General features: G+C 31.9%; 1 protein-coding gene across 1 annotated transcript in view; it reads left to right on the top strand.

Annotated features, from left to right (window-relative positions):
• Nucleotides 1-26,534, top strand: part of MEC2_4 (Mechanosensory protein 2) — a 75,043-nt gene that overhangs the window by 30,959 nt on the left and 17,550 nt on the right. The window contains exons 2-4 of the mRNA XM_051212432.1: nt 17,447-17,556; nt 22,588-22,743; nt 26,202-26,405. Coding sequence (XP_051072616.1) covers nt 17,447-17,556; nt 22,588-22,743; nt 26,202-26,405 — 470 coding nt within the window. The remainder of the gene's footprint in view (nt 1-17,446; nt 17,557-22,587; nt 22,744-26,201; nt 26,406-26,534) is intronic.

Genomic DNA, 26,534 nt, shown 5'->3' with positions numbered 1-26,534 from the left:
TTTATCTGTGTAATTTCTTTTTATTTCTGTTGCTGTTGTTGTAAGAAATAAGCTTTTATTCATTAACTCTTTCTAATGTTAGTAATAATAATAATAATAGTGATTTTCATTAGAAATCGATATCATTTGGCAGAGGGTGATAGAAATGTTTGATCACCAATATATGACATTTATTATGAATGGTATTAGGTCAGTTGAAAATTACGTAATACATACGATCACTAAAATGAGGATAAATGATCAATTTCAAGGTGTTATGATAAGTATAAATTGATTTTCTAGTAAATTGATGCTTTTCGAAACAATAATCCTATTCCATCGTTTTTGACTTCTCCATTGATATGAAATCCTTGATGTTTTAATCATGGAACTTTTATTGTTCTTCTGATCAACATCATCAACACAAAACATTTCCATATATGAAAAATTCAAATATCACACATATAAACGAATTTTATGCTAAAAATACTTATTAAGAATTACTTTTTTCTAATAGGCGTTTTTTTAGCGAGTTAGTGGGGGTCGTGGGATGTGGGGTCGTTAACCCCATGTCCAACCCTCCTCCTTTACCCGGGCTTAGGACCGGCAGTAATTCTAAACGAGCTAAAGGCGGAATTATTTATTCAGAAGGAGAATGAAATTTTGTCAAAATTGCTTATCTAAGATACAAACCTTCTCCACTATGTCATATACATTAAACTAGTTATTTTCTTAAAACTTGAATAAATATTCTCTAAAAAAAAATATTTTCACCTTTTTTTTTCTTCGAAAACAAGCAACATATATAAAGAACAGATGTAGTTTATGATACTTTATTTTTAAGGGAGGAAGTATTACACTTTATGCAGGAATACAATTAACTAATTCTTAGAATAGTGTAGCATACTTATACTGATATGTATGTATATGTATATTCATTCTTGTTCTTGATATAGACCAAATCCCTTGTGTGGTTAATATTGTTTACTTTTTTTCTTAACAGTTTTCCTTATTTTTTTCTTTGTTTCCAAGATAACCGCAAAATAACAAAAAGAGAGTTAACTTCTGGAAAATTCAAACAGATGTACCGTCATAAATGTAACTAAGTTAAATGAGAAGAAAAATCATAGTTTTTAATGTATATTTGTTAGCACGTTGAATCGAGTAGAATTCAAAAAGAGAACAGAAAAGAATCACTATTACGATTATAACGAAAAGACATGAATAGAAACATCGTGATTAGTGGAGTTCGATCGAGTCTGTTGTGAGATGGTAACTCATTGAAGATAATGGTGAATGTATTGTTCAATTTTATGGATTAGTTGGAGTCAGACATTAACATTGTTGGATGCCGATTGGCTCAGTGGTCTAGAGATTAATCGTTCACGCGTGAGACCGACGGGTCCTGGGTCGAGGACGTGCACTGCTGAGGAGTCTCACACTAAAACGAAAAAGCCGTTCAGTGCTTCCAGGTTTTCCGTGGTGGTCTAGCTTCTATTGACTCATGATCTCAACTATTAAAATCATCATAATATCCATAAAAACCCCTTCTGACATTGAAAATGTAGTTGTTAAATAACCAGTTCTTAATTCACTTGATCGTGCTTAGTTGGAGCATTGAATTGACTTTGAGTTTTGTTTAAACTCTAAAATGAAATGAAAAAAAAGAAATTTAATACAAGTTAAAATAACACTATTGTCGAAATAGTTTTCTATGAGGATAGGTGTTAGTGGAGATTGTTGAATGCTATAGCTGAGATACAACCATTGAAGATCTGGAAGCACTAGATAGATGTTTCGTTCTAGTACATAACTTCTCAATATTATGGATCTACGATCCCGCCAACCTCAGTAACTAGACCTCCCGATTAACCCATATTTTTATAATTGTCGTATGTTCTCTAGTGTTTAATATCAACAGATAATTCTTGAATTTCTACAGAAAATTTGTCACTAGTAGAGTTTAATCCTGTCTAGTATGAGACAGTTAATTATTGAAGATAATGAAAGATAGCTGAGTAATATAGCGAATTGACTGAAGCTAGATATGTAAACTATTAAATGTCAATTGAGTGATCTGAAACAGCTTTTAAATGTTCACTGATTATAAATAGTTGTTAATGATGAAAATTCTACACATAACTGTGATTGATTGATTACTGAGTAGTGGTCAATATCATATTTGTTTTACCCATTATGTATTAATTGCATTTCATTTATACAGTTGGTGATATATCCATTCATCTATGTGATTAGATATCCCGTGTACTGTATTGAGAGGTTAGCTTATTAGAGATAGTAAATAGGAACTTTCTCCTTGACTTTAGTTTCGTACTCGTTTTTTTTTCCTAAAAATCTCTCACAACAGCTAAGCACTTCATGGAAATATTCTTATACATGTATGGCAACAGTAAAATTAGAATACCAGTATTGAATCGAATGTTACGTATTCTGTTTTCTTTCTATTACTTCTTTTTGGATTGGGTTTTGTTTCCTTTATTGTCATTCACAATCTACAGCAATATATCATCATCACATGAATCATTTAAAAGAACTATTTTATTAGACAATTTACAATATCTTAAATGGTGAATCATTTATATAATACTTTAGGGGAAAATGAATAAATGTAACATAAAAAGATCATAATCATATATAATCATGAATGACCTATGAGTTTGGTTTAGTTTAACTTTTCTCTCTAAAATATTAATAAATAACTAGATTTATTTATTCTCTTATAAAGAGATTTACAATAAGCCGCAAAAGGTCAGAATCTCAGTTTTCACTCATAAGGATGTAACAAATATACATTAGTTTATTATTAAAAAGGAGTCATTGTTATTTCCCTTCAAATGATTTATTTAGTCATTTTACTTTGCCTATGTTGAATGTATAGATATAGTGAATGAACAAGTATTACTACTGATGGAAATCAGTAGTATTATTACGAATTATTTGATATTTTACCATGATCATAATATTTATTATTTCTAATCTTTAATACCATGATTTATTATAACTTTTATAATGTGATTAGCATATTGTAGGGAATTGAAACAATGTTGAATTTTCATAATTGTCCTACAGAGGATTATTGTTTATAGTTTTATTATATAATTATTAAATACTTGGATTATTGTAGGTTTATATTCCAATCATTTGAAAACTATCGTTTAACTCATACACTGTTATTATATACCAAGACAGTTCTGTTGTACGGAGTTGAAACTTGAAGAACTACTTCAATCGTCATCAAAAAGATACATGTATTTATAAGCAGTTATTTATGCACGATACTCTAGATTCGTTGACCAGACCCCATCATTAATGACCGATTGTGGAAGAGAACAAACCAGCTATCATTTGAGTAGGAAATTAGGGAAAGGCGATGAAAGTGAATAGGATATATACATTGTGGAAGTCATCAATGTGTATCACGAGGCAAGCCCTAACTTGGTAGGAGAAGAGGCAAGTCAAAGAACACATTACTCCAGTAATTCAAAGCAGACGTCAAAAGAACAAATCATACTTGGCAACAATTAGAATTAATTTTTAGATTTATTTTTAGTGATTAACTATTTAAAATTCAATTCACTTCTAATACAGTTTGGACCTTTTGAGATCACTGAGAACACAGCACAAGCAAACTTATGTGCCACAATTTCCTGAATTCTCTTCATCGTTTTCATTTTGATTTATACTTTACAAATTATTTGTAATATCTTAATACTTAGCTAGGTCCAACAAAAATTTTTTTTCTGTTATAGTTCTTCAATCACTAATGTACAATGTGAGATATTCGCATTGAGAGTGAATGACTAATACATTTCTTACTATCTTATTGTGTTCAAACTTAACATTCACTTGGTTTTGTTTGCTTGAATCTTTCTATTGATGTTTAGGACTGCAATTGATGAATCTCTTATTAGTATATATGCATCCTGTTCGGATTGCTGATCGAATACTATCGGTTATGTTATAACTCAGCCACTAATTTAAGTAACGTGATATTACGTTTATGATGTTTTAGTATGTAAATATCTCAGTCCTATAGGAAGTCAGCCACAGTCTTAATATTTTAACTGTAACGTTTCCGATTGTAACACTCACAGATACATTGTAGTGTTTAATCTATTCATAGCTTGGTATCACTGTCTAAAAAAACTTTTATCTCATTAGTAAATTCAAAACAATTAGTCCTTTTGATGATTTCGATAATGCAATGAGAAGACAAAGATTATCTGAACTATGTGATATATTTGCGAAATACATTTCGAACAATCTGATCACACTTGTACTTGTTAAGAACATTTATATATGAAAAATTAAAAGGTCAACTAGACAGGTTAAGAGTAAGTCATAACAAAGGAAAAATATTAAAGTACACAAAAACAAATGTGATTACCACTCTGGATAGTAAATCAGTACTACCAGGGTAGGTTAAGTGTAAGCACAAATTGTTTTTGAACACATAAAGGGGGTTTCAATTTTCGTATAGCCAAGGTTTCAATAAACCTTAGTATACATCCTTGAAGGCTTTTGTATAACACTACAAATGCTGATTTGATGTCAACCTTATGATCCGTCTCAATCAAATGTTTCTCAATGGAGGATGATGTCTGTATATTCTGTGATCTTATTTCACGATTGGAATCCATTTGTTTCTGCAACCATTTTGGTATGTGTTCATATATAAATGTTCTTAACAAGTATATGTGTGATCAGATTATTCGAAATGTATTACGTAAATATATCACATAATTCTGATAAACTTCGTCTTCTCATTAGTAAATCTCAATATCATTATTTTATCATTCATTCTTCATTATCATAAATTTATGTTCACTATATTTTAATCTTAATGCATTAAATTGTTAAAGTGAAATGTTAGCATCACTAAAATATCACTGTTATTGGATGTAAGATCCTAACATTATTGTCATAGTCTCCTTTAGAGGTATATTGTTTGTTAAGTTTACTCTCAGTGTATATGTTCACATTCTCATGTACTACTCAATTTAGTTTTATATTAACGATGGAAAAACCACAGCGTAAAATTAGAGTAACATGAAATAAAATAAAGTGAATAAGAAATAAGAAACGATAGAAATAATTAATTTTAGACAAGTTTGAGTTATTTATTTGTTTATTTATTTGAACACATAATTATTGGTACAAAGGGGCAGCGAGTATATATTCTCCATTACGTCATTCGATTTGTGTGAAAGCTAGGATACCATCCGGGTGCCCAAGCCGAAGCAGGTGGTTTCCTTAGGAGGACACACACAGACTCCTCAATATAAAGGTCTCATTCACAGCGTAGTAAGTGGAGCAACGTCAGGAGATGCAGTCTCATCGTAACCGGTGGCCAATAATGTATTCATACGCCATTCGTTCCTTCAGGATCCTGGAGCCCATGTAAACCATTGGTTTGGAATCAGGGCTATCCAACTCCCTCAGGTGGATCTCCCATACTCACCAACCCGGTTAATGCGCCTAACACTCCTTTTTCGTCTTCTCAATTTCATAAACAACAGAAATGTCATGAGAACGCAGTAAGTAGGATTTCTCTGGAAGTGGCTGTATACGCGTAGGCATATGAGAGCATTTTGTGAGGGATATCTGACACTACCCACCCTCAGCCGTACCAGGATATTTAAGGGTGAGTAGAGTGAGCCTAACAGAACAAGTTATGTATGTAATAATAAATCAGTAGGAAGTCGAAGAAATAAACATATAATCGCACAAGGTAGTTGGCCATTAGTAGACATTGAATGAAAGTGATTGAAAGAAGTAATTCAATTAATTAATTATTCAATAACCAAAGAATACAGTTGGTCTGTATTATTATTATTACTAATATTATTACAATGATTGCTAAATAAGGACTAAGAAATGTTAATAGTTTTACAAACTAAATGAAAACAGACGAAACATTGATTACATTTCTATTTTTTATAAGATGGTAATAATTAATATTGACTATAGGTTATGTGATAATTACATATCTAACTAAGTTTGAAATGAATACACTGATAGTATTTTTGACGGTACGATTTGATCTGTCTGTTTGGTATATAAACCTAGTATATTTGAAACAAATGATTCATATCATGGAGGCTGAGATTTATGTTCTAGACTCAACAGGCTGAACTAGGCAGGAAGTACGATCGATAATGATTCTAGACTACTCTTACGGGTTTTACACATCATTGGTCCGGTCGATAATTGACAGTATCATTACATTATGTATTAATAAAGCATAAGGCCACAAGTGATAACAGTTTTTTTTTCTTCTTTACTAGTTAAAATATATATATGTTTTCATTTAATTATAGTTTCATTGACATCTCAATATGGAATTGAGGTTGAAATGATTCATGTTTAGTAATCCATTTTTAAACTTTTAACAAGTCCCTTATTTCATATGTAAAAATTATCTTTGATAAAAATTTCAGTCTAGTCAAATCATATTATTTCAAACAAACAAAAAAAAAAAAAAGAGATACGAATAAAGGGATCTGTTTGTGATTATTCAAAATGTTAAACATAGAACTATATGTGTTTATGACCGCTTCTGACCCTCTTTGTTTCTTTATCATTCAATGAATTTAAACGAAAAAAGAAAATAAGAAAATAAGAAGAAGAAAAAGAAAAGAAAACAAAAAGAAGAAAGCCTGATAAAATCCATCTTATTTTTTGTTTCAAATTGAAGATATTATTATTTATAAATTTTACACAAAAACTAAAATTGTCTTTATTTCGTTGATTGGAATGATTAATCACTAGTGATTAGAATGATTATTTTCTTCTTCTTCTTCTTTTCTTCCTTAAATTTATGAGTAGCCTATTAGTTCTATGAAGATCTTTACGCATTATTCATTTAAAACTTGACCTATATATATGTATATATATATACCATTGGCATGAATGGAGTATTGTGCGGAAAAATATTGTTCATCCGTTTTCACTTATAGAAAATTTTTTTTGTTTTTCATGATAAATGTTTTCACTGAAGGAAAAACCAAGAAAAAGATACAAAGATGTATGAGGCTAAATAATTGTAATTTATTAGTTAAGATAATAATAATAATCAATAAACAAACATCCATAAGAATGATTTAATGAATTTGTATTGATCTACATATTTCTAAACTGATAAATATTTACATAGAAACAATTGAGTGAGGTATTTTTTTGTCTTTGATATATATAGACATACTTTGTTTTTTCCTAGTGTAATTTCTATGTAGAAATAACATTATATAACAATTATATTTCGTTATAGCCCCTAAATGCCATGGTACGGTTTAGAATCGGGAGTGTCAGCTATACCTCACGAAATGCTCTCACATGGTCACGTGCATACTCACTGCGTTCTCATGGTATTTTTGTTGTTTATGAAATTGAGAAGACGAAAAAGGAGTGTTAGGCGCTTTGACCGGGTTGGTGGATATGGGAGATCCACCTGAGGGAGTTGGATAGCTTTGGTTCCAAACCACTGGTGCACATGGGCTTCAGGATCCTGAAGGAACAAATGGAGTCTGAACCTTTTGTTGGTCACCGGTTACGATGAGACTGCATCTCTTGACGTTACTCCACTTACTACCTTGTGAATGAGACCTTTATGTTGAAGGCTCTGTGTATGTCCCCCTAAGAAAACGACCTGTTTCGGTTTTGGCACCCGAGCAATATCACAGCTCACATACAAATCGAATGATTTATGTGGCGTATATGTGTTTGGTGCCTCCTTGTACCAATGTTTATGTGTTTAAATAAAATATAAAATAATCAGATGTGTATAGTTTAATATAAAAGATTGATTCTACAAGTTGTAGATAATGAATAAATTATGATTAGGGTTAGTCCTGCTTGATCTTTCTGTAGGTTATCCTTTTGATATTAGTGTTCGTAATAAGTGTCTACTTTTGAAATGTTTGAAGAAAATCTCCGTAAAAGTCATTTGTTTATTTAGTTGGGTAAAATTTCGTATAAATTTTTGTCATACATTTGTATGATATGTACAAGTTAGTAGTATACTGTGTTAGCTTTTATATTTCCAATTAAGGATTGATAAGTCATAGAATTTAACATTTTGATTAATTATATGACATATAATTACTATTACAGTGATGTGTACTACTTATTTCGACAGATATAAGTAGTATGTATCAACAATCGAAAGTGGAATGCCTTAAGGCAGTAGGTTGAGAAGATCGAATTACAGGAAACAGGAACAGGAAGTGACTGGTATAGAAATGAAAGAACAACAAGGTCTGAGAGAGTTGGTGGACATTTTGCAAATGAAGTATTCAACGTACGGTATCCACATTTTACCAAATAACTACGTAATTTTATATTCAAATACATTTGATTATCCCCACTTGTGTTCTCGTTCTTTACACCACTAGGAACAATCAGGTGGGGATGACCAATCTATTGTTCAATGCAAAATTACTAAGTGATTTAGTAAAATATGGAAATCATACATCAAATACATAATTTGCACATCTACCATTAATTGTCCTTTAAATGTTTCATAATTCTTCCAATTCTATTGATATTACAATTACTTTCTGTTTTCTTCAAGTGAATCTTCTCAATCTTCTGATGGCAGGCACTCCACTTCCGATTGGTGCTACCTATATCTGTCAATATAGGTAGCATACACCACATTACTACTAGCACTTCTACTATTGCTATTATTACTACAATTGTTATTAATATTATTGTTGTTGTTGCTAGCACTATCATCATTCATCCTACCATAGGTATTTTTACGAAAATATAACTATCGACTTAATTTATTCATTTGAGAAGGAAATTCTGACAGAGTATTTTTCACCATATTTTGGAAATAGTTGAATAATAGACGAATTTTCATTTTACTTTTTGTACTGAAATCGTTTATTGATTCACATCATTCATATCTCATCGAGACCAACATTTATCCTAATTGATATAATTGTCCTGACAAAATATCTTGCTAGATAGAAGTCTAGAGCAAGGGATCAGATATCATTATTGAATATTAATAGTTTCTTATTTAGTGGGATTTTTTTAAAGTGAAAACAAGAAAAGCTGTTGTGGGATAGGTTGAGTGAGGATCACATTTCGCGCTCGACAAGTCTTCCATACATGTATTAATCTTGTTTGCAAAATGTGGTTTTGTGTAAAATAATTTACTTTACTGATGAAAAATGATTACAGTTGATTAGTCTTGCTACCAATATATTTGAACTGTCTCCCTAAGCGGTTGCGATAACCCCAGTAATTGGAACACAGGAAAAAGAATGCGCATTGAGAGTAAAAGTTTTACCCCAATATTATTTTATGTACAGAAAAATGAAGGTATTTACTGAATTACACACAACCTTAGGATTTTCGAGATTTCTGGAACAACAGTAAATATAATAGCTGTATAGGTATATATCCAATCAAAACCGTTGCATTTCTAGATGTTTCTGCTAAGACCCTATCCAATGATGGTTGAATAAAACGTCTCCTCAAGTTCCTGGGTATCTAGGAAATTTGATAAGCGACACTTTGGGACTCGTTCAACAAAATTTCTTTTCCATAAACATACAAATTCAAAACTTGTTAGTAGTAATTTTAATAGTAGTTGTTGTTCTAACATTTTATTTCCTGACTTTGACTTTTAAGAATGAATTTTCATACATTTATAAAGTAAATTAACCTTTATAAAGCAATTTATATGTCAAATTGGTGCCTACATAGGAAAAGAAACCATAATGTTTTCTTTGGTCGTTTTAAGAAATTACATTCAAACTTAAAATTTGTGATCATCTAGTCTGTAAATTGATATTCTAGTCAATGTTCAATGTTCATATGAATAAATAGTATGTATATTAGAAGATAAGTAGCATTTTGTTCTGGAATAGAATGTTTATCTTATTTGGGACAATCCGTTAAATGTACATGATTTATTGTGTAGATACTAAAATTTTTCCTTGAAAGACAGCTACTGACTTGTTCATTGAATAGGGTGTGTTTACAATGAAAAACTGCTTGTACACTTTTCCAATGTTAATATATCAAGAAAAACATTCTCTAGCATATTGAATCATCAGTCGTAGACTGACAAGTGATATTTTATTGAAAAGCAAAAAAAATTATCCCTTAATAATGTAATGTTTTGTCACTGGCCTAATTTTATAGTTTAAATGAAGGATTGAGTTTAGTTAGCTGATTTGGGTCATTAAATATTGTTCCATGGAGTAATATCTACAACTGACTGAAATTAAAAATGTTAGCTATTAGATCCCATCTCTGTAATTCAAAAGAAATGTGATCATCTAGTGACTTGAAGGTCTTAAGTTCGATATCAGATAGATTAATAGGTCTTCATTGTTGAGCAAGTATAACATATAATCAAACAACTTTCTATTGCTCCCTTTTATGTAATAATTATCCAGTTTAAATTAGTTCACAATTCCATTTATAAATTGAATAGTCGCTCACAAATGTTAAATTGACTCGGTGGTGAAACTATAATTTATGGACGACCTTTGAGCGACGTTGAAGTGACCTTGAGAGTGAACAACTACTAATTAGGACTAAATGATGGTTATAAAGCAGTTAGAATTCTCATTTACAGTTGATGGTTAGGGTTAAAAATTAGATTTAGGGTTTTTATCACGAACTGACATCAGCTATAATGCCAAAACTCTATTAAGCCAAATGTATGGTTGAATTCCGCACCCAACTTCATGACTTTTTATCTCATATCTGATTGGTTCGTCCATAAATTGTAGTCTCGCCGACTCAGTTCCTTCTCTTTTTTTTCAAGTAAACATGTGAATTTTTCCTTGTTGTTTCTTTCTTTTTTCTACTCGTTCATTGGTTTCTATTTCATTTGATCACTTTTTCCACTGGCCACTTATCTAAAATTTTCTTTATTTAATCAGTGAAGAAAACAAAATTCAGTAAAATCCATTTAGGTAAAACATCCTACTATCAAACTACTTAAATTCATATACTTATATATAACTAACCTTTATTTTTCTCTAAAGTGAAATAATCCCATTTACGATAAGTTGGGGGGTTTTTCATAGTGAATTCAATTAGTTTCCTTTTTTTTTAAAAAGTGAAAGACGTAATTCAGCGTTAGAAAAAAAATAATAAAGTACGTCTAGATCTATTTTTCACTTAACGACAAAAGACTCTTTTATTTCAAAAAAACAAAAAAAAATTAAAAAACAAAAAATATTAAAAATACAAAAAAATTAAAAAAAACAAAAAATTAAAAAAAGTGTATATTTTAATTTATAATTATCATTTTTCTTTGGTTAATTGGTTTTAGGTAACTATTATCTAAAACTGAAAAGCAATGAAGCATAATAGTAAATTGAATTGGTTATTTTTTAAAAAAAATAATACCACGTATTGTGATATTTATTAAATTATTGAGTGAATTAAATAAGATGAAAGTAAATAATCTTTTATTTAAACAATACTTGATAATGATGAGAAGTAGTGACCAGTTGAGTTCGATTGGATCTATTTGTGAGATAGTAACTCTTTGAAGAGAATAGTGAATGTATTGTTCAATGTTGTGGATTAGTTAAAGTTAGACATTCACATCGTTGGATACCGGCCAGCTCAATGGTCTAGAGGTTAAACGCTCGCGCGTGCAACAGATAAGTCCTGGGTCCGAGTCTCTTGAGGCGTGGGTCGTGGACGCACACTACTGAGAAGTTCCACACTAAGATGAAAAAGGCGTCCAGTGCTTCCAGGTTTTCCATGTTGGTCTAGCTTCAGTGGTTTCATGTGGTCTCAACCATTGGAATTACTATAATATCCACAAAAACTCTTCTGATATGAATTATGTAAAAGTAGGGAAATGATAAGAGTTACATTTAGTTGTTTCATTGTTGTAAATTATCTCTTCTCTTTTGTATTTAAGCATCAACTATAGAGGTGAATACTAAGAATGTAACAGATGTCCCTTGAAATTCATACATTTCTCTAGTAAAAAAAGAATTACTTGTGGTAGAACGTAGTTAATCGATGATTTTTCAAATGAATGAAATTTATTTTATTATATAATCATGACAATTTATAAGTACCAAACTGTCACTTTTATCCGGATGGCTTGGCATTAAATCTTTGCTTTTTAAGAGGTCGAGTAAATGTGATTCGTGTTCTTTTGAAAGTAGTCGTCTATTTGTAAATTTAGCATTAGTGTATTGACTACAACAGTTTACATTAGTTGTTTTGAGTTCCGGTATTTAAAAAACAATTTAAGCAACTCGAAAAAGCTTGTAAATTATTGTAGGTAATACACTAGTAACAAATCTACAAATGAAAATTATGTTAACCTATTAACAATTTTTTAAATATTCTATGTTTCCTGTTATATGGATCAACAGCATAGAAAGATTAAGGAAGTTTCCAAAATAATTTACCTACTCAATTTTCATCATGAACTGACACAGTATCTAGAAAATTATCGAGATCCAGGGAACATTAGGGATTTATGTTAGGATTCATCATATCCAATTCCGATACATACGCCTCCAATATGTTTGTCCAACCACATACGTGATTGAGAATTGACAAGAAAGTTGTAATTGGCTAAACTGAATCATTCCTTTCGAATCAGATAGACATGTGGGTTAAGACCATGAGTTTCGGTATGATCAACTTACAAATATAAAGTGCCCAGTTTGTAATTTTTTGTTTGCTATTTGACCTTGAGATTGTATGTGAACATAAGTACATTATATACATAGACTTAGATAGCTTATCAGTGACACTCAGTGGTTAATACTATCAGATTACTTTGAAAAGAATATCCGATGTTATAATGCGAAGATATGACAAATGACGTTCTAAGTATTGTGACAGTGAGAAGTGTATCATAGATTTGATTGAACTGATTTCATCAGATTCTGATGCAATGATTATCTAGTATCCTATTCGCTGAGAAAAATGAATACTCTAAAGACACTTACACGCAGATTTTTTGATGAAAAGTGCTTGGACGTTTCACACTAAATGTTTAATGTTTCCTGGTTTACAATGATTCTTTAACTGTTGGTAATGATAAGTCATCTTCATTTTATATGTAGACACCGTCGAATAACTAGGCCACTACTCATTCGTTATCATCTACCAATGTAACTCAATGACCTTAAAGATATTCAACAAAAATATATTAAGTCTGACAGAATTAAGGAATATTCAACACCGACTGGGAACTAAAGATTATAACGATTGAATTATTTACAAGTCTTCAACCTCCAGTTGTTTGTTAACTAATATAACATTATCCGTACAAGGTTGTGGAGATTGTTAAGTTTTTGATTGAGATCATGAATCGATTGATGTAAGACCATCATGGAAAACCTGGAAACACTGGACAGCCGTTCCGTCCTATTGTGGGACTTGCCAGCAGCGCACATCCTCGGTCCCGCCCCGCAGGATTCGAACCCAGGACATACCGGTCTCGCGTGCGAATGCTTAAGCCCTAGACCAGTGAGCCGACATCCAACAATGTTAATGTCTAACTTCGATCGATTCATGATCTTGAGCAACCCATCATCCATTGTCTGAAGTGAATAACTGTCTCCACTCAGCACAGGTTGAACTTCACTGATTATGGCTTCTCACTAGAACTCCAAGAAATGCACATTGAGTATCATGAGTGCGCACTGCTAGGGTGTCTCATACTAGGACGAAACGGCGATCCACTGCTTCGAAGTTTTCAACGATGATCTAGTTTAGATCGTCTCATGAATTCAACTATCAAAATTTATTTATTTGTTTGATGTCTACAATTTATTTAATCATTAATTATATTTTTATTCATTTTTGATTCAAGTTCGATGACTAATGACCACATTTTTAAATCAATGTTTAATTTATTTATTTCGCTTATGTACATTCTAAGTGTTGTCTTTACTAGTCCTAATTCTCTTTTCCAACATTTGTAAATGTTAAATATATATCATTTCCGTCAGAAAAAAAGAAATCAGATTAGAAATGGAAAATAATTTATACAAAACTACTGAAGTATTTTAAATAACTACTTAAATGATCAACTTCAATTAGTATTTGATTGTTCAGATAACCCAAGTTACTTAATTTCATAAATTGAGACATCACTGCGGAACTATTCAGGTCACAATTGATCTCTTATAGGTTTGATATATTCATAGCTGATTGATAACTGAGTCATGAATAATTTCGTGTTTGTCCAGTTTATTGATGGGGTTTTACCGTCGGCTATCACTTAACATTTTACATGGAAACATATTTTACCTAATGATGAGTTATTTTGACTATTGAGTGCAACGTAATTCAGTCTGATTTACAGACCAAACAAGTATGACATCAGTTACCAGTCAGATAAACATCAGTGCAATTAGTTTATTATTTCACATTTAATTGTACAAATCAATACTCATTCAATGACAGGAAGTAAATCTATCATCATCATGATAAGAACAATATAATAAGTGCCTAACTTGGGACCTAACTAGTTTATCATGAAGACTGACCATATAAGGTTAAAGATATTAGTAATTAAAGTTTAATTATCAGTTAGTTTTGAGCCATGATGAAGAGCTAATTATGAAAGGAAATATACTTTTGTCCCAAAGTAAAAATAATCTATATGGGGATGACCATACCTATATAAACTAGACTTGTTGCATTTCTTTATTAAAATATACATGCACATAATCCAATGCGCACACAATCTCTAACCTGTATTAGTCCGCATTCAACTATCTATCAGTGAACACATCCAACACAAAACTATTCAACGTGAAATTCAATTTTCTTTAAGAACATTCAGCAATTTATTAACATAACATACTTTGTAAATCATTATTTTCAGTATAGGATTGTAGAGATTGTTGAACATTTGTTGAAATCATGAACCTATCAATGTTAGACCATCATTGAAAACTTGCAAGCACTAGACTACCATTTTGTTCTAATATGGAACACATCCATGATCCTTCACGCTAAACTCGAACCCAAGGTCGCTTGTCTCGCTCGAACACCTAACCTCTAGACCACTGAACCAGCATCCAACGCTATTTATCTCTAGCTTCAATCAGTCCACGCAATTGCACGATCATCTTCCATTCTCTGCTGTGAATAATGACCTCACACTCAACCCGGTTGAATTCCACTGGCCACTACTTATTTATTCACAAAATAACATTATGTTGTGCTTATAACAAACTATTTTGTATTTCTAACTTATAAAGAGAGAGAAATAGAAAAAAAACGTTTGACTAAAAATCTGACAACAGTAACCCTAAAACTCACAAATCAAACAATAACAACATTATTCCAATGCATACTTCATCGTTTTTCTTTCTTTCTTTCTTTCAAAGTTACTTTCACAATTGATCGAATAACATTGGGAGCGGTGATATACATATATATATAGGGGTGGGTAGGTTGCTGACACGACTCGTTAATGATTGATTATACAGAGTCAGAGACATGTTGATCAATTTCCTCATTGTAAATGTAGAATTATTAACGAATATTTATTTTTGCTTTGTCCTTAAATGTTCTACTAAATAGACATGTAAACTAAAAACGGGCACACTTAGGAATAATAATAATAGTAATTGTTATGTTTATTAAATGTAATCTATTCATAGCATCATTTCATAATCAAAAATGTCAATAATACATTAATTCTCTTTAATTAATTCACAATCTATTAATTAATTCAGTACAGTAGAATTGAACGTAAAATTACATAAATTATATATAAATATGACCTGGACAACATTCAGAAAAATGTTATTTATCTAACCGTTTTGTTTTTCTAAACTAAACTGTTCAATATGTGTGCATATATATATGATGTATAACAGGTAGAAAAATGTTCCAGTGAAATATCATGATAACAGAATATGGTGAAACTCTAGTCGATGGATGATCTTTGAGCGACGCTAAACTGACCTTGAGAGTGTCCACTTAATAACCAAGATCAAATGAGGGTTATAAACCAGTGTGAGGAATTATAATTTATAGTTGATGATTTCGGGTTTTCATCATGAACTGACATCAATTAAAATGGCAAGATGGTATTTATCCAAGTGGATTAGTGAATTTCGCGCTAAAATCCAAGACCTATTATCTTATACGTGATTGGTTCGTTCATAAATTATAGTCTTGCCCAGAATTCTTGCATTAATTTCAAAAAAAAAGTTTTTCCTAATGTAGAATATAATTAAAATTCAGTGTTTAATTGAATTAATTGAATAAACATAGCAATCACTTATTCATTAAATGGATTTATTTTTATGTAGATTTATAGCGACATTTGACGATCGGCTCAGTAGTCTAGAGGTTAAGCGTTCAATTACGAGACCGTTAGGTCCTGAGTTTGAATCCCGCAGGGCGGGATCATGGATGCATACTGCTGAGGAGTCTCACAATAGGACGAAACGACCATTCAGTGTTCCCAGGTTTTTCATGGTGGCCTAGCTCCGATTGACTCGTGATTTTAACTATTAAATTAATAAATATCATTTATAAATTAAATAGTGAGAAAATGTTCTATCCCAAAATTTGTACAGTGACATTAGCTTATTGTATTATAACTAGTAATGTACAGACGTGTTTCATCTTAGTACGATATTCCTCAGCGGTATGCAAGTATAAAATATTAAGGGACACTAATCACAAGACAGTCAGATCTTTTTTGGAACAATGTATATTCAGCACCACAGAGTATGAGATTTTGATCATTGAAATTTCCAACTACAGATGACTTGAGATATTGTGCTAATAAAAAGTGAAGCTAATTGATATAATGTTTTGACTGAAAAATAAATAAACTCGTATCTTGGGTTCATTAGTTTACATCATGCACTACTCTTAGTTAAACAACTACTGAAAACTAAGTAGCTATAGTGTACACCCGTGAGCCGACTTAACATAACATCGAAGTCTTACCGTAAATAATGAACATTCAAATCACTGAGTCAGCATCCAGCAATTATTATTTATTACCACAAAGTTCAACAATATTCGCAAACCACCTTATAATGATAACAGACTAACCAGTAGCCGAAATTGAGAGCTAATCCTCGGAGATGTAATGAGAAGCCATGTCGGATGTAACTCAGTTACCCAGCATTAGGACTGGATAATAGTTCTTGGATAGCACAAACTATCTGAAGTTAGAAATGTAAACCACGGGAAACCTTATCAATAATCTAAATGTTGAATATCCACCATGAGAACTGGAAGTCTTAGGTTCTGTTCAAACAAGGGTCATGGATGTACACTGTTCACAGTTCTCATAATGGAACGAAACAGGTACTAGATGCTTCTCAGTTTTCAATGACTATTCAACTAGAATTATTTCATGATGTAATCTGTTAGTTTTTAAAACAATCTACTGATTTCCTTCAATTTATGTTACTTTTTTTATTTTTATTTTAATTTCAATCAAATTCAGATCCATCAAGAAAATCAGGAGATTATGGAATATGCAGTGCCATTTTAATTACAATTTCATACTTATTCATACTTATTACATTTCCTTTCTCGTTATTTTTCTGTATTAAAGTAAGTTAATCTTTTTATAGAATTAATTTTTGTAAAGAATACAGAGTTATTGTAGTTTTCATACTTAATTTTGTTTCTTTCACACTGACCAGTACTGAGTTCACTTACTTACTTACTTACTTACACCTGTTACCCCCAATGGAGCATAAGCCGCCCAGTACTGAACAATGTAATCTAAATGACTGAAATGAGAAATATAAACCATTGAATTCTAATTAAGTGATATTGAGTTATCGTTTGTTTACTATAAGATTAAAATATCTTGTATTTCTTGTTTGTATAACACTGCAGTTCCAAATTGACAAGGAATTCTAAACTAGAACAAAACAAGCATCCAGTATTATTTCATTGATACCAAATTCTAACATAAGCATAAAGGTGACAAATACTGACTATTTGAAATAGTCATTTTTTTTGTAGCAAAGTTGAATTGCAGCTTATCGTGAAATCTAGGACATAATTTTTTTCCAATTTCAAACTTATTAATTTGATATATCTGAATTTTATTGTTGATGTTCACTTTAAGACTTGAAACCCAGTACCATTCTGTTGAAATACAAAAGTATTATCCGATTAATAAATACCAAGTTGGATAGAAAGCATTGTTTAAATTCCAATCCTATCCATAATATAACCCTACTAAAACTTATAACTAAAGGTAATATCGATGGAATCTACTCTAAATGGTCATATGTCATTAAAGACTACTTACTTACTTACTTATGCCTGTTACTCCTCGTGAAGGAGCATAGGCCGCTCACTAGCATTCTCCATCCAACCCTGTCCTGGACAATCATTTCCAGCTCCTTCCAGTTGTTATTCATCTTTTTCATATCTGCTTCTATTTCCCGACGTAATAATAATAGTATTATTAAGAGTTTAAATAGAAATCAGTTAATTCTAAATGATATTAACACAGAAATTCTCTTTGTGAAAAAAATGTCACATAAATTATTATTATCAGAATGAGTTTTGTGGAGATTTTTAGAAATTTCACTTGTTGAAATCATGAGTCAATTGAAGCTAGACCACCATGAAAAACCTGGAAGCACTGGACGGCCGTTTCGTCGTTTCGTGGATGCGCACTTCTGAAGAGTCCTATACTAGGACGAAACGGCCGTCCAGTGCTTCCAGGTTTTTCATGGTGGTCTAGCTTCAATTGACCCATGATTTCAACAAGTGACATAAATTATTACATAATTTCTAAATTATCTATTCATCACAGCATATAGCTATGCATATATTACCTTCAAAATAAAGTGAATAAATAATACATGAAATCGAATTAACAAGTAGGTCTCTATGCTATATACGAATACAAATGGTGATGTATAGCATATAATGAAAATGAATAAGAGTAATAAAAAGAAGTATACTTTGTATGTATCTTATATTAACAAATGCTGTTGTAAATGTACTGTTATATGTTATATGTTTGCTACACAACTTGAATGTTTTGTATGAAACCGTCATGACATAGGTTAAAATATATATGATAGTGTATTTAACTCAGTTGATATGTATATGTCATAGATAATACTATCAAATTATCTCGTTTATAAAATGAATACGAATTTTTTCGAGAATACATACATTTTAAGCATTCATACTGGTAGACGAACTATAAGCAAGGATGAACGAAACAGTATTTGAATAGACTATGAAATCAATCAACTTATGAATTGCTATCTCAGTATTTCTATGGATCACATTGGCCTAATATAATATAGATAAACAGATATAGACAAGTACACATATTTAAAAAAAGGTAAACGAATGAAAGGTCACTATCATTTACCTATAAATATATACACTGTAAGTATCCTACTTTGTATAAGTTCAAATAAGGCCTTGCATCAATCTGTCATGTCAATTCATAATACAATTGTAAATTTGGCTACATATGTGTGCATGTAAATCTTTCAGTTTTTGATGTTAAAGATTGAATTTCGATCAGTCTTTTTTAACATATGCGCATAATGAGCGGATGGACTTGATAATGCCACTAAGTAGCTAGTATTTAAGTACAGTTGGATGGTAACTAAAAATGAAATCTGGGAAGTGTAATTCGTCCTAATTTGATGAAAATGCAGTCTTTACTATCAATCATGAGGAGATGTAAACATCAAAAAATAAATAATAAAGTTCGTTCCAGTAGTACAAACTAGCGGGTATTCGAATTTAGCAGTTCAGTGGACCGGCTTCGAGTTCTGGTGTGATGTGATTATATTATATTTCCTTGAAAAACCTTGGGCTAGATTCGTAAACGAAACGTTGGATTCACTTCAAATTTATTCGTTGAGATTTTACGAATACATTCCTCAATAATGTCATACAGATCCGGTTGAAAATAAGCCACATATAAAGTGGCATATTCATATGTCGGTTTAATTTGGTTTCGAGGTTGAATAAATCCATACTGTTATAACTTGTGGCCTTAGGCCCCTATCAATATATGACGTAATGATACCGCCAATTCGAGAACACTGAATTATCGGTTGGACCAGTGACGCATAAAACCCGTAAGAGCAGCCCGGCTTCGTGCCTAGCCCAGCCAGTTAAGTCAAGAACACCAATCTCAGACTCTGCAATATGAATCATTTGTTTCAAATATACTGGGTTTATATACCAATCAGACAGACCACATTGTACCATAAAATAGAAAAAAACATTTGTACAAGAATTAGCCAAAAGTGTCTGTGAATATGGGAGATAGTAAATGATAGAGTGGGTATAACTCAAGAACGGTAAATCGTATAGTAACAGTTCATAGGTCAAAATAAAGCTTATGTTAAAGTGGAACACTAATATGAATAGTTCAGTCATTTAACAATTAAACGATAAAAATATACGCATAGTACTGGTCCATAAATGGGTCCCAAAAGTTACCATTCATTATTCTCATCAAGATATAACACATTTCACCAGTCTTTATGTTCTGGCAGTGTGTTGTCAGATTAGAAGGGGTTCCAATAACAAGCACAAGTTAGTCAAGCAATTCCACAGACAATAGTGACCGCACAACAATAAACAATATTAAACTTTATAATTTAGAACTAAATGACTCCTTATTTTATTTGTTTACATAATTATCTGCAGTAAATAATTAAATATTGCACAAAATTTCCTCATTTTTTGAAAAGAGATTATCACTTTCTTATAAATTACTATCTTCAAATTATTTTACACAATGTATATAATGTCTAGATAAAATGGTGGTTGGAAGTAGTAAACAGGAAACCCTGGATCCGGGTTTCCTGCTACTTGGCACTCGTCAGCAAGGTGTACCTATGATCGTGAGGAAACTGATGCTCCCTGGCAGATTCCATCCCGTGCCACCCAGCTTCACAGTCAGAGACATTACCACTAAGCTATCCAGGCCGCAACTGACATAGTATACGCAATGTCGAGCCACCTAGACTGGTGGCCACATTGCAACTTGGTCGATAGAATTCGATCTACACTAAGAGGAACCTAACATGCTTGATATTGGTCACCACCCAGTGACCAATCAGCTGGAAAGTATATCATGTCTTTTTTATGTAACTTTTCAAAACACACTGAACCAATCTGGCAGGAAAAAGAATTTTTATTGAAAAATTCTTCCATCTTGCAAAGATTTATTCTAAAATGATTGTTGTTTTGGTTCTTCTATTCAACGTCTTGGATTACAAAATTTATCACACATAATTACTTAGGAAATAATTTGTGTTAGAATATGAATAATGGAATAAACAAAATAAATCATTTACAAATTGAATATCTTGAATATAAACAGTAAGGCTGAAATAAATAAGAACTTTCGTCTAAATTTAAACGAATAGTTTTACAATATTTGGGCGCCGAGTTCATTTGAGACATTAAAAAGAAGAATATATTTGTAAAATCTCAGCGAATGAATTTTAAGTAAATCCAACGTTTCGCCTGGCCAGTCTGGTCCGAGCTTTTTCAAGGAAAATATAATCAAACAACAAAATTATCGAATATAAATAGGTACAAGGTTCTTCGGTTTACTTTATACTGAATAAGTCATCCAATCAACTTGAAGGATTTTTTAAAATGGGTAGTGGCTGAAATGTAGATTACATCTAACTGATAGTTTCTATATAGAACAAGATGCCATGTTTAATTTCACTTCTAGTAACCATTTAAAATATAATATCATCAAGAGTGATTCATTCATTCACCAAAACAAACATTTAGCCGTAAGAACTTCAAAGGAATGCTGATGGAGATCAAACACAGTAACTGATTTTAAAAAAAATTGATATTAGGGTCATCTAAAATGAATTTTAAGCAAACATGAATAGTGGTTAGCAGTGGAATCCAGGACTCACGTTTCGTCCTATTCAAGACTCTTCAGCTGGATTTACCTGTATCTCAGGGTTGATGTTCACTTTGGGACTCGAACCATCACGTTATCCACTTGACTACTGAGTCCTGGTAGCCACTTGCTTGTGCAATGGGTGAAGTTTAAATTCACTTGATATTGTTCACTTGAATCTTCCCAATGATGTGTAGAACTGTAATTGGTCAGTCTCTCACTGCAATATGCGCATCCTATGTGGATCGCCTTGATACTGCCTTAAGTCACGCCATTATAAGCAAGGATGGTTGGTGGTTAGCAGTGGAATCCAGGACGCTCATTTCGTCCTATTTGAAACTCGTTAGCTGGATTTACTTAGAGACTGATCATTTGAAGTCTTAAATATCAATCGGAAGATTCAAGTAAACAATTCCAAGTGAATTTAAAATGAATTTTATTGATTACATTCGAAGAAATATATATATATATATATATATATATATATATATATATATTCATTCCTACTAATCATTTTGAATAGAACCTACCAAATAGTATGATGTAAAACTGATTATTTTCACTAATGATGATTCTAAAGCATACCAATAGTTATTATAGTTTAATATATTACATATATGATTTACAGAGTGTACTATTTAATTTTATACCATCTAAGGTTCTATAAAGTTATTTATTATTCTGTATACTTTTGTTTATAATTATAGGTTGTAGCTGAATATGAAAGAGCAGTTATATTTCGATTAGGACGAATTCTGCCTAAAGGTGCTCGTGGACCAGGACTTTTCTTTATTGCACCATGTATTGATTCAATTCGTAAAGTTGATTTACGAACTGTAACCTTTGATGTCCCGCCTCAAGAAGTAAGATATATATATATATATATATATATATATATATATATACTTGTTTAAGTATTGATGGGTTTTGTGACTGATAAATCCTTTTTTTTCTTTCAAATTGAAACATATGTTAACCAAAATTATTCCATTGTTATAAGTTTGAGGTTGTGGAGATTGTTAAGATTTTGATTGTAATCATGAATCGACTAACGATAGAACACTATTGAAAACCTGGAAAGACTGAACGGTCGCTTCGTCCAGATATGGGACTCCTCAGCAGTGCGCATTCATGATGCCACATTCGCTAACCTAACCTAGGACCTCTGGTCTTGCATGTGAACGCTTAATCTCTAGACCACTGAGCATGAATTCAAGGGTGTTTATGTCTAACTTCAATCAACCCACCATCTTCCATTGTCTGAGGTAGATACCTGTCTCTATCTGACACGGATTAGCTTCACTGGTCACGGCTTCTCACTAAAACTCCGAGAATTACCTCACGAAGCTAGTCACTAGTGAGCACATGGTAATTATCAGTATAGGGGCTGTGGAGATTGTTAAGTTTTTGATTGAGATCATGAACCGATTGATGTTAGACCACCATGGATTGGTTGAGGTTAGACATTAACATCATTGGATGCCGGCTCAGTTGTCAAGTAGGTTAAGCGTCCGCGCGCGAGACTGAAGGCCCTGGGTCCGAATCCCGCGAGCGTGGTCATGGGTACGCACTGCTGAGGAGTTTCATAATAGAACGCTGCGGCCGTCCAGTGCTTCCAGGTTCTCAATGGTGGTCTAAGATCAATCGATTCATGATCTCAATCAAAAACTTAACAATTTCCACGACCCCTAAACTGATAATATTATATTTAATTTATTCTGTTTCAATTTATATTACTGGTTAGGGTTTTTTCCAGAAAACAAGGTTGTTTTTTTACGGGATAGGTACGCTGACCCCACGCTCAACCATTCTCCTTTACCCGGGCTTCATATCCACAGTAACCTTAGAAGACTTACAGGCAAAATTTTCAATCTATGTTACTTACGTTATAATACGTTATGAACTGTTAAGCTGTGGAATGATTAGTGAATGTAGGTCAGATATATATTTTCTTGGAGATTTAAGATATCTTAAATTTTTAAATTAGTTATCATCATATTTATACAAATACTAAGATCAATTCAAGAATAACTAAAAACTAAAATGAAGTTAACAGGTACTTCTCCTAGGTTTTTGAAATTTCTCAGCAGTACATATGAATCATATCAGATATACATTTAGATTAAAAGCTTTCAGATATATCATTTATGATCACGTTCAATCATTAGACTGATGTTGTAGATGATAAATAATACACTTTTTTTAGACATGATTAACTAATTTCTTAAGGTTATTTGTAAATCAACTTCTTTAAAAAAATTATTGATCAGTATTACATAGTAACAAAAAAAGGGGGTTAACATTTGAAAAGAGGAATGTGTTTTCGGGGTGTCGGTCATTTTTAAAAGACCTTCGATGTTAAATATTATCTTTATTTAAGTCATTCATCAAAATGATCACGTGTAAAGTTTAGTTTATGTAAGGAAAAGAAAAAAGTTTTAGTTATGTCTAATTTATATTTTGCTGTCATACAGTCAAATATAAATTTCTATACATGAATGCACAAAATTTACTGTCAGATAAAGAGAATAATGTTATATTAGATGATGGTTGGAGGTAATCGACAGGAAACCCTGGGCCCGGATTTCGTGCTACTTGGAACTCGTCAGCAAGGTGTACCTGGGTCCAGGGTTTCCTGTCGACTACCTCCGACCACCATCCAATCTCACAATAGTGCACGCAGTCTCAAGTCACTTAGGCTGGTGGTCGCATCGCATCATGGTCGATAGCATTCGATCTGCACTAAGAAGGACTTGACACACATGACATTGATCACCACCCATTGATCAATCAATTGAGATTAATGTTACAGTTTAACCTATTATGATTACTTAATCCCTTTTCATTATTATTTGCTGAACTAATAAGAATAAACGAGAATGTAAATAAATAAAAAATCACCATCAATATTCTTATTATTTAAATAATTATCAGAAGTGGGTTTTGTGGAGATTTTAGAGATTTCAATAGTTGAAATCATGAGTCTATTGGAGCTAGATCACCATGAAAAACTTGGAAGTACTGGATAGTCGTTTCGTCCTATTGTGAGACTCTTCAGCAGTGCGCATCCATGATCCCACCTCGTGAGATTCGAACTCAGGACCTACTAGTCTCACGTGCGAGCGCTTAACCTCTAGACCTCTAGACCACAAAACCCCTTCTGATATTAAAAACTCGGAAGTTGAATAATATCGTTTTTGCGAATATCAATTTTATGAGAGAAGTAGACAACAATATCTTGTTCTTGAATACTTTAATCAATCAAATAAACACAGGAACTTTGGAAATACAAATATACAGACAACCAAGCATCATAAATCAAATGTTAAACAAACACCAGTAAAAACTCAACGGTACTTAAAAGGATTTGTGCTCAAACACTTCTTGAAAGAGCCGAAACTCACTGAAGTATTTTCACTACATAAAAATGTTGGGAAACTCATTTAAAAAGTTCATCTTGTTTTAGAACGGCTACCCCAAAACGTTTGATCAAAAGATATCTGGTCAACTAACAAACTGTCTAGAAAACAATCTCAGCAATAGAGAAAACGATCATTTTATTAAGTATGAGAAATATCTTAGAAACTATTGCATGGTTCTTGTACCTCTTTAGTGTTAGCGTCACGCACAAACCAACACAGTCACTTTGTTCTATTCTATTCAAATCAAATAGCCTAACATCAAAGGAAGACAAATTTAATATTATTCACGAAATAAATTGAACCAATTGCGAAGAGTATTACGTAGGACAAGATGGGCGCTCCTTTTATCTTTGCACAAGTAAACACATATTAGCAGTTAGGTAAAATGATGTATTATCAATGATATCAATTCATATTGATAACCATGGACACTAATTCGATTGTGTAAATGTCCAAATTCTGGATAGGGGCAACTCTTAGAGTTCCAGAGAAATTCTATAAGCACGGAATTCAAATAAATTAGTAGTCAACACACACGTCAACATTGACCCAGTTTATGAAGCTATACAGAGAATGTCAGTCAGTCACAATGTCATAGGTAACTAAACCCACAAAGGCAGTCAGTCATAGACAAGTCATTTAGAATGGACCGATATAATACTTATGCAATAGTTAGAAAGCTCACTTTTACATGATGTAAACGATGAAGATGTTGTTCAGGATGATAATGAAAGCTTTGCAATAAAAAAAATCTAGCTCAGAGTACTTAACACAATCAGAAAAAACATTGGACACAGTTAATAAGCGTTTCTTCCTAATGATAAAACCAGTATAAATCTTATTGAACAAACAATAACCACTTAAACATACTAATATTTTCTTTGTTTTTTCTTCTTCAGGTTCTTACGAAAGACTCAGTAACAGTAGCTGTAGACGCAGTAGTTTATTATCGTATATATAATCCTGTCGTAGCCATAACAAATGTTGAAGATGCTGATCGATCAACACGCCTACTAGCAGCGACTACATTAAGAAATGTTCTAGGTACAAAGAATTTAGCTGAGATTTTATCTGAACGTGAATCGATTTCAACATCTATGCAGGTAAAAAGAAAATTTTGATTGATTTTATAACTTTTAATAAATTTCTTTTTAATCTTTACTATTTTGATTATTACCCTGAAAAAGTCCAGACAAGTTAGCTGGACGAAACGTTGGAAATATTCAAATTTC

Source organism: Schistosoma haematobium, chromosome ZW (genome assembly GCF_000699445.3).
Source record: "Schistosoma haematobium chromosome ZW, whole genome shotgun sequence".
Lineage (NCBI taxonomy): Eukaryota > Metazoa > Platyhelminthes > Trematoda > Strigeidida > Schistosomatidae > Schistosoma > Schistosoma haematobium.
This window is presented reverse-complemented; position numbering and strand designations above follow the sequence as displayed.